The sequence below is a fragment of the Copadichromis virginalis genome, linkage group LG3 (genome assembly GCF_057382275.1).
Source record: "Copadichromis virginalis isolate Kocher_CV1m ecotype Utaka linkage group LG3, C_Virginalis_male_GT1.1, whole genome shotgun sequence".
In the NCBI taxonomy this organism is placed as follows: Eukaryota; Metazoa; Chordata; class Actinopteri; order Cichliformes; family Cichlidae; genus Copadichromis; species Copadichromis virginalis.
Window position 1 is genome coordinate 12,880,529 of NC_140620.1, and position 10,697 is coordinate 12,891,225.

Genomic DNA, 10,697 nt, shown 5'->3' on the forward strand with positions numbered 1-10,697 from the left:
TATATTGTAAGATACAGAGCCTACAGTAATGCAGAGAAAACGCCAACCATCAGACAACTCCCATTGAGCAACCACTTGGTGACAGTGGGAAGGAAAAACTTAACAGGAAGTAACCGTTGGCAGAACCAGGCTCAGAAAGACCATATTATTGAAATAATAAAAGTAGCAATTTTTCCTATATCATCAAAAGCCGCAAAGACAATTTTGCAATTTTAAAATTTAAAGCTGTTTTTTAAAAAACAGAACAAGTTTTCAGAAACAACTCGAGATTTTGTATTTGTTTTTTATTAATTTGATCATTAGACTGATTAAGCTTCAGATTAATGAGTTTCAGATTCAGCTACTTAGCTAATAGGTGAAAGCTAGCAACATAAACTGGTGGTATCTGTGTGGGGGTGGGTTTGTGCTCAGTTTAGACTCATTATGATATCTCAGCAGAACCTATTGTGGCTCATGAGAACTTGGAAAACATGACTCATGACATGGTTTCACTGATCTAATCTGACTCTAAAATCAAATATAACTCTTTGTATTTCAAAAAAGTAGAAATTTGCATAATAACTCATGGATTTAACTCTACAATTTCCACCTCTTTCCTGCTGCTCTCACTCTCCTGGGTTGCTTGTGTTGTTATTCTTGACCCCATGCTAAAGTTCACCTGAGCTCGAAACGTCTTACAGAGGAAAAAGTAAACAAGAGGGTCCAGACAAACATTTAAAACTGATAAGATAGTGGTCACTTCCTTCAAGTAGTACAATAGCTGACCCACAGAGCAGCTGGTCCACAAAAAGGTATAGGGAAGACGAGCCAGGTGGTAGGGAACAAAACAAAGACAGAAGATGCTGACCAGCACCAACATGTTCCTGCGAGACTTCACCAGCTTGTCAGTGCTGAAGGAGGCCAGCTGGCTTTGCTGTGCCTGCAACACCCTGCGGGAGGTGCTGTAGTAGAAGAAGACCAGGGATATGAAGACTAAGAGGAAGATGATGGTGCAACTGATTTGAAATGTTTTATGAAGGATGCTGAATGACGTACTGAACAGGGGCCCACAGTAGCCAGGGTCAGAGGTCAGAGGTTTGTGAGTAATGAAAAACATAATGTTGTAGGTGATTGTTGGAGCCAGGAGAAAAACCCAGGTGACCGTGGAGACGATGTGGGCAGTTCGTACTGACTGCAGGATGTGAGTTCCTGAAGGATGGATGATTGTCAGATACCTGCGGAGAGAAGAGAAAGGAGGCGGTAGACAGCTTCAATCATTAGTAAAAGTGGTGCAGATATGTTTTTACTGTTGAGGTGAAAGGAGTTGTTGGTGCTTTAGTCAGGAGCACAGAATATGTAGTTCAGCCACTAATCTAGTTTAAACATTGTCATGAATTCAAGTCTGAAATCAGTAAAAGTTCCTTACCTGTCGGCAGCAATGTACCCCATGAATATGATGCTGGCGTACATGTTGAGGTACAGGGAAGTAGCTCCAAAGCTGCAGTAGAGCTCCCGAAAGATAACAGACCTGCTGGCATAATCAGTGACACGCATTGGCAAAGAGACGCACAGCAGGAAGTCAGCAGCTGTCAGGTTCTTCAGGTAGACCATCAAGCTCCTCGATGCCTGCTGCTGAGCTTGGCAACAGTAAAACTTTATGATGAAGCCATTGAGGAGTAAACCCACCTGATGAGACAGAGACAGAAGAGATCCTGTTTGTGTGGAATCTGAACCAGGTGAGGGGAATCCTTAATCCATAATCTGAAGATTTAAAACGTACCAGAAACACTAGACTGTAGACCAGCATAAAGAAAGGGTTGACTGATGGGACAACCAGATCACACGTCCGGTTGACAGATGAAGTCACAGGTTTTAGGTCATCCATGTTTCTGGAGCTGTAAAAAAAGTCCCAGCCACAGATATATTTGTTTTTGGAGCAAATTTAAAAGAAAAGTTTTTTCCCTTTAAATTGCTTTACTTTTCTACTGTCTTATCATGTTCATACAATTCATTTCACAACTGTTGTCTGTGGCTGTTTTGTGATGGAATTTAATTTAATTAATAAAGCACCAAATTTAAACAGTCGCCTCAAGCTGTGTTGTGTTGTATGAGATGGCCCTGCCTGTCCTGTGATGCACCTGTACTGTCTCAATCAATCAGTTGATCAATCAATCATCTCCTCTCATGAGTCTTATTAGGTGTAATTATCCTTTAAATACAGTCTGAGAAGGAGGAGTGGGAATAATCCTCCCCTGAAGCTTATTACTGACTTACGGCTCTGTGAAGTACTATTGGCTTCTGACACGCAAACACCAGCTTTGTTTTAATTCATTATTACACACAAAAGTCCCTCCACTCAGTGTCTAAAACACAGGACAGGAAAATAAGCGCAATAACTCAGCAACATGAATCAGTAACAAAAGAGAAACCATGGACTGATTCATGATCAGCATAACGGACAAAAAAAACTGTTTATGCAGTTTTCAGCTTAGAGCAGGAAAAACTGCTCGTGTCATTATGCCCTCTTGAAGATAAGGAAACACGCACTTGTAGCGTGAAGTCTGAGTTATTCCCCGTTTCTCTTTGTTGCTAAACTGGCGCAACGCATTTCACATGTGGAAAAAAGACAATTTTCTGTTGAGTTGTAATTTAGAAAACTTAGAAAACTTAGTAAAAAATTAGAAAACTCAACAAAACCATCCCCACCAGCTGCACCATCATCTTTCTGTTCTTCTACTACAGCACTTCATACAGACTGCTGCTGCTGACACAGCAGAGCCATTTGGCCTCTTCTGCCTGTTGAATCAGTGCCATAGATGAGCAAGAAAAAACCATATTCTCCTGCTGGATGCTCCTGACTGTGGCAGGTGGTGTTTTGTGGCTCAGCTGCACTGGAGGGATGGAGCATTTGGCTCAGCATCAGAGGTCAGGGCATGCTGTCCTACAAATCGGACCCCTTATCTCATCATCTCCATCTTACCAGTTAGATGTCTGTGAAGGTCCTCAGTCATCCAAGTCATCGTAGTCTAAGGAGCTTGGAAAGAAAAGCGTCTGGACTTCTTTAAGTTACTTGAAGACGTTTCACCTCTCATCCGAGAAGCTTCTTCAGTTCTAAGGGTCAAATGGTGGAGAGTCCCAGATTTAAACCCAGTGGGAGTTTCCCCCCAAAGAGGGACAAAGGACCCCCTGATGATCATCTACCTAATCACATGAGCTGAGGTGTGAAAACAGGTGTGGGTCACAATCAGACAGGGTTTCTGGTGAGCTCATTGTGAAACCTGGCCCCACCCTATCATGTGATTTCCTGAGGTCAGATGGCCCAGGATGTGAGTGGGCGTTAAGGCGTCTGGGAAGGGATCTCAAAACTAGATTATAGATGGCAGACAGTTGGTGTCGTAAACCACCGCCTCTGTTCAAGGATACCAGTTAGACACCGCCCACTGGATTCCATTGGTTGGGCCGGTGGACTCCACCAGAAACATGGCCTGTGTGTTTTGTTTATAGGAGTGAAAATGATAGAGAAAGGACATTTAATGAATTTAACGAGATTTATTAATCTCGTTTTCTTCTTTTTTTAGGCTACTAGCCAGGTCTCTCTTCTAGGGATGGGTATCGTTTAGGTTTTATCCGATACCAGTGCCAAACCCATACTTTTGAAACGGTGCATTTCTCGGCTTTTAAAAAAACGCTATACGTGTCAAGGTTTGTCATGAGATTCGAGGTGTTACCTCCTTTGCACAGTATCACCTTAAAGCACTTCTTGCAGGCAGTTGAGTTTGCATCTTTTGCTGTGAAGTACAGCCAGACTTCGCTTCGCCTTGGGCATTTTTAATCTGTAGCTCTGCTCTAAAAGAACGTGCGTACCTGGGCCCGCCGACTATCCTTGGAAAGGTAACGTGATTGGCTAGAATCCAAAGTGTATGACATCTCAGGAAAAAAAAGCACCGAAATCAAGCACCGAAATGTGCGCTGCTTTTCGATCTGGTTACCCATCCCTACTCTCTACTGCCATGGAAGACTGCATGAAGAATGCAATTAAAAGGAAATTGTAAACATCCTGAGCATCAAATAAACTCATACATTCAAAAAATATTTCAAATTTCACCAAAACCACAGGGTCTCAAGAAAACCGGAAAAGAATAAATATCCTTTCAACTCCGCTAATCCAATTTAAACAGTGAACGTCACCTCCTCTATACCTCCTACCACAGTGGATTTTTTCCTTCCCACAAATTGGTTCCTCTTCTGAGGACTAAACTATGAAAAAACAATAATAATGATGAAACTTTCCCAACACAAAAGTCCAAGCAGACTTCTTGTTGTCTCTTTTACTCACCACAGTATTGAGTCCAGTCAGACCAGCGATTCCACCTGGATTTGCTCTATGATCCTACAGGTGGTGAAACTAACACTATAAAAGACATATTCTCAAAATCCCAGTTCTTCATTTAAACGAAAGCGAATCAAAACGGCAGCAGAAAACGGGAAGTCTCTGGACTGGCCTCCTTCATGACAGTCCGAGGTTTCAGACTTTCAATACACTTCCTGTGTTGGCAACATTAACGTATAATTCATAAATCATAAAATTTCAGCAGAAATCCACAGATTCTTCTTCATTGCGTTTCAGTTCACTAAAGATGACACGCTTTTTTTAAAGATCTATTTTTAGCGTGATGATTTGATGAAGAAGCTCTCGTTACTGAATACATGTAGTGTTATTGGTGGTCATTTCTGTGCTTGGCTGTTATAGATGATATTTTTTTTAGATTAGCTTAGTTTGTTTGGTTGTTGTTTGTTTGTTTCTTCTAAATGAATAAAACACTGGATACGATCATAAAGTGCTGAATATCATTCAGGGCCCAAGTGCAGGCAGTCCTAAGTTTCCAGCTGACATGGAGCCACCATTACTGAGTGAAAATGGTCCAAATTCTTTCAGCTCCAATAAGATTCTCAGTGTCAATGTTCTCCAAAATATTGCATTAAAGTTTAATGTCTGGGTGTCACTAAAAAAGAGGTGGTAGCAGTAGTGTTATTGTACAATGTACGTTAAAAGAAGACAGTTCTTATTCATGAAGCATCATGAAAAGTATTCTTTTCAACCTGTCAGCAGTTTCCAGCAACACTGTGTCATCTTTCCGTTGGTACATCATGTACGCTCTTATCACCTCTGTGCTGAGAAATGTCACTGATTCAGACATCACTTCAGTGGAAACAGGAGGAGGAAGTAGCTGCTGTGGTTTCACTCAAACATACAAAACCATAAAAACTGTTCGTGTTTTGAAAATACACTGTGAAATACAGAAATCTATTTTAAAAAATTGAATCTAAACAAGTGTCAAATAAGCAGTAGAGAGTGATTGAATTCATGAACTCACTGAACATTCTGATGAGAACTAAACTAGAAGCTGCACCTGAGTTTTGGGAGGAAGCAGCTCAGCGTTAGACAAGAAAAGCAAATTAAAGTTCACAAAAGTGAAATCTAACATTTAAATGCTGTGAGTTTTAAATAAACCTTTATTAAATACGGTAAAATACTGAATGAATTTAGTGTGTGTGTGTGTGTGTGTGTGTGTGTGTGTGTGTGTGTGTGTGTGTGTGTGTGTGTGTGTGTGTGTGTGTGTTAAAGGTAACAGCCCTGCAATAAAACTTGAGAACCTGTAGTCGCATCAGAAACAGGACGCAATGACTGCAGAGTTAAAGTCAGTCTGTGTGACACAGATTAACGACACAATCCAGGTCACAAAGAACAACGCTCATTTTACTCTCATACAAACAGTAAAGAACAACAAGGTGATCATTTATCAGCTCCAGGATTTGGAAAAAACAACTGAAAGAAAGTAAATGCAATATAAATGTGTGATTGTTTACGCTACATGTTAGACTGAAGTGGAAAGAAGAAGGTTAAAACGAAGTCACGCCTGCAGTAGAGAGGTTCAGTTCTCACAGTGCATCTGGATGGTGTTCACAGCGCTTCACTTGCTCCACGTTTTGTCATGTTGCAGCCTCATTCCTGAATTGATTCATTTTCACTTCGAAAATATTACCAAGTGAAAAAGTTAGTTTTCAATTCTTGCAAATTAATTAACAATAAGACAAAAATATAACATGTCACCTTTCTTCCAATTAGCTGAAATAATCCAAAATAAATAATATTTACTTACTTACTGTTTATTAAGTCTCGATAAATTCTCATTGTTTTTCCAGTTAATAGACAAGTGACAACATTAAAACAGAGACGAAAGGCAGAACAGAGGTAGACAGAAGAAACAGCAAGTACTCTCTGTGTGTGCTTTAAGTGTGTGCACATTTCTGTGCAGAAAGCAGGGCCACCACCCATAGAGTGTTGCTTGGCCTCCAGAACAGCAGGGACAGCATGATTGTTTTTAATCAACTATATCATCGTTTTTTCAAAATGCGTCTCATGGAGCACATTATCATAATTTGGTCTATTACTTAACAATTTTCCCGTATGGCTGTGTTCACGATTGCATGCGTAGTCACTGAGCACCAAGTCAGGTGTGAGGTGGTTTTTGTTTGTGCTCATGAGCTTTCGTTTGCAGCTACTGAGAGTTGGAAGGATTGTAATGATCAGCAACTGATGACACAGCTTTGCAGCAAGGCCAGCTGATCAACCGACAGGACCATAGCTTCAGGAGCCATCATAAGATTAAAGATATACGGAGTTCAGTTGTTTACCGGGCTATGACAATGGCCTGAATGTCACTCCTCTACTGATGAAGACCTCTGCTGTTTGCAGAGCCTGCCCCAGAACTAGTTACATCTTTACCGAGCTGTTCTGATCTGTGGGCATGCCCTGTTATCCCACGATGGAGCTCAGGTCCATTCAGGCTGTGCCTGTGGTGGAGATGATTTTGTACATTTAACACTGCATTGTTTGTATAAATTTAAACGTACATTGGTTCTGTTTATTCATTTTAAAGCTACTGCCTATGTTTAGTGCACTTGTGCTGACTGTAGCCTCACATCGATCTCTGAGCTCAAATGAAACTTTATTTATAAAATATATGTCATTTTATTCTATGCTAAATCAGCCACATGTCTAATAGCTGAAAGCAGCAACAGCAACACAATACAAATGCAAATTTCTTCATTTTATAAAATGTTGGACTTTTTGACTCTCCTGGACATCTTTTTCACCTGCTCCCGAAAAGTCTTACAGATGAAAAAGTAAACAAGAGGGTCCAGGCAGACATTTGAAACTGATATCATGGGTGGTCACTTCCTTCAAGTAGTACAATACCCGACGTACAGAGCAGCTGGTCCACAGAAGTGTATAGGGAAGACAAACCAAGTGATAGGGCACGAAACAAAGACAGAAGATGCTGACCAGCACCAATATGTTCCTGCGAGACTTCAAAAAGCTTGTCAGCACAGGAGGAGGCCAGCTGACTCTGCTGTGCCTGCAACACCCTGCGGGAGGTGCTGTAGTAGGAGAAGACCGGGGATATGAAGACCACAAGGAAGATGATGGTGCAACTGGTATGAAATGTTTTATGAAGGACGCTGAATGATGTACTGAAGAGAGACTCACAGTAGCCAGAGTCAGAGGTCAGAGGTTTGTGAGTGATGAAAAACATAATGTTGTAGGTGATTGTTGGAGTCAGGAGAAAAACCCAGGTGACTGTGGAGATGATGTGGGCAGTTTGTACTGTCTGCAGGATCCTGAAGGAGGAACAATCTTCAGATATCTGCAGAGAGAAGTGAAAGGAGGCAGTTACACTTTCAATCATTAGTAAAAGTGGTGCATTTTTTTTTTTACTATTAAGATCAAAAAAGTTGCCGATGTTTTAGGCAGGAGTACAGAATTTGCAGTTCAGCCATTAAACTGAGTCTGACCTCAGTAAAGGTTCCTTACCTGTTGGCAGCGATGTACCCCATGAATATGATGCTGGCGTAAATGTTTAGATACAGGGCAGAAGCTCCAAAGCTGCAGTAGTATCTGTGAACAATGCCAGAACTGCAGCCATAGTGGATTATTCGCAGTGGCAGAGCGAGGCATAGGAGGAAGTCAGCAGCTGTCAGGTTCTAGACCATCAAGCTGTTCGATACCTGCTGTCGAGCTTGGTGAAAGTAAAACCTCATGATGATGCCATTCAGGATTAAACCTACCTGAAGGGAAAAAAGACAGACAGAGAGGACATTGATATATGCACATAGAACTTTAAACCAATTTTTAACAGGGCACAATCGGAAAATTATAAACTTACCAGAAACACCAAACTGTAGACCATCATAAAAAAAGGGTTGACTGATGGAACAACCAGATCACAGGTCTGGTTAACAGATGAAGTCATATTTGTTGGGTCAACCATGCTTCCGTAGCTGAAAAATAAATACAATTCACAGAGAAACTTCACACGTTAAGAAGAGCTGCCATCTTTCATCTGATCGAAGTTGATGCATGTGTTTGGGGATAGTTATTATATTTCATCATTTTCACGGTTTTCTAAACACTCAGAAAGCTTTCAGTTAATCCAAAAGCGAAAGAGCATGGAGATTAAAGCTGTGCTGTATATAATGCATATTTTCCACACTATAAGGTGCACTTAAAATCCTTTAATTTTCTCAAAGATTGACAGTGTGCCTTATAATCCGGTGCGCCTTTTGTATGAATTCTGGTTGCGCCTACAGACCTCGGACCAATTTTATGTGGTACACAGCGCTCAAAAATCTGTCAAAAATGTTTTAGTATGACTTTGGTAAACTACGAAGATGCAACGCTTGATGGATTGTCACAGCTACAGTAGTCAGGAGCCTCGCGGAGTAATCCAAAACTCCGTTCACTTCAGCTCTTAAAGTCAAACAAATGCTGCAGCATGACTGAGAGTTAAAAACTGTCTAAATTCTTTTATCTTTAATAAAATGATCAGCTTTGCTGCTTTACCAGGTGCAACAATTAAGTTTAACATCCAGGCATCCATGAAGACAAAATTTATTACATTTCGTTTTCGTTTTCAGTTTTATTTGTCATATGCAAGTTAGCACAGGGTCAACATTGCAATGAAATGTGTTTGACGAGCAGCAGTCACTCAGCAGCATGATACAGTAGGAGAAAATATAATAAAATAAAATAAAATAATAAAGAAAATAGAAAAATAGTAAGGAGCAAAATATTAGAGAGACATAGTAAAAGAGAAAAGATGACTAAATATATATATATATGTATCTATAAATATAAATATATGTACACTAGTGATTAAATAAGAAAATCTTTAAAAGAAATATGACGGGAGGGCAGATGGGATATTGCACAGGAATGAGCAGCAGAAAATTACAGTATTGCACTTTTAAATATAAATATCAATAACAATAAAGTGGAGTGACCAGTGCAGATTAAACAGAGTACTTGTGAAGCTGCAGGGTAGCTTCTGAGGGCTGTGTTGTGTGTGTGTAACTGTTGTGGTTGAGGTGTCGTATGGTTTGGTGGTAAAAACTGTTCTTGAGTCTTGTAGTCCGAGCAGACAGGCTCCTGTAACGTCTGCCAGATGGTAACAAGGAGAACAGCTGATGTGCTGGGTGGCTCTGGTCCTTGATGATGCTGTGTGCTTTACGGAGGCATCGCTAGAGATAAATGTCCTGAATGGCAGGAAGCCTCGTGCCAGTGATGTGCTCTGCTGCCTTCACCACCCTCTGTAGTGATTTACGGCTGCTGGCAGAGCAGCTTCCGTACCAAACTGTGATGCAGCTCGTCAGCAAGCTCTCAATTGCACACCTGTAAAAATTTGAGGTGACGTTGGCGTTCATGCTAAACTTCCTCAGCCTCCTCAGGAAGTAAAGCCGCTGGCGAGCTTTCCTGATAGCAGTGTCTGTGTGAAGGGTCCAGGAGAAGTCCTCAGTGATGTTGACTCCAAGGAATTTGAAGCTGCTGACCCTTTCGACCTTGACACCGTTGATGTGGATGGGCTGGTGTTCTCTGACTGGGCGTTTCCGGTAGTCCACTATCATCTCTCTAGTTTTGCTGATGTTGAGAGTCAGGTTATTTTCCAGGCGCCACTCATACAGCGCCATCACCTCCTCTCTATAGGCCGTCTCATCATTGTCTGTGATGAGGCCTATGATGGTTGTGTTATCCGCAAACTTGATGATGATGTTGGACTCTTGTTTAGCAACACAGTCGTGTGTGAACAGGGAATATAGGAGGGGGCTAAGCACACAACCCTGTGGCGTACCTGTGTTTAGGATGAGTGATGAGGAGGTGTGCTTACCAACTCTCACCACCTGAGGCCTGTTTGTGAGGAAGTTTAGAATCCATCTGCAGATCGGTGTTCCCAGCCCAAGGTCGACGAGCTTCGTGGCAAGTTTTGAGGGGATGATGGTGTTAAATGCCGAGCTGTAGTCGATGAAGAGCATCCTTGCATATGCATTCCCTTTCTCCAGGTGAGTGAGGGTGGTGTGCGTTGCCAGGGCGATGGCATCCTCTGTGGCTCTGTTTGTCCGATAGGCAAACTGAAGAGGGTCCAGTGTGTCAGGGAGGGAGGAGCAGATATGACCTTTGACCAGCCGCTCCAGGCACTTCATGATGACGGATGTCAGTGCAACAGGAAGGTAGTCATTCAGACAGGAGACCACTGATTTTTTGGGAACGGGAATGATGGTGGATGCTTTGAGGGACGTGGGGACCACTGACTGCCTCAGGGAGAGGTTGAAGATGTTGGTGAACACCTCTGCCAGCTCGTCTGCACGCACTCTGAGTAGCC

The 10,697-nt window shown here is 41.8% G+C and overlaps 1 protein-coding gene and 1 pseudogene across 1 annotated transcript; both read right to left on the reverse strand.

Annotated features, from left to right (window-relative positions):
• Window positions 1–529: 529 nt before the first annotated feature.
• Window positions 530–1,864, reverse strand: LOC146712869 (P2Y purinoceptor 14-like). The gene is made up of 3 exons (XM_085452662.1): window positions 1,760–1,864; window positions 1,406–1,665; window positions 530–1,214 (listed from the first exon to the last, which is right to left on the reverse strand). Exons 1-3 carry the CDS (start codon window positions 1,862–1,864, stop codon window positions 563–565), a joined length of 1,017 nt encoding a protein of 338 aa, XP_085308788.1. The 3' UTR covers window positions 530–562.
• A 5,228-nt stretch (window positions 1,865–7,092) lies between these two features.
• On the reverse strand, window positions 7,093–8,312 carry LOC146712870 (P2Y purinoceptor 14-like; annotated as a pseudogene).
• Window positions 8,313–10,697: the final 2,385 nt, after the last annotated feature.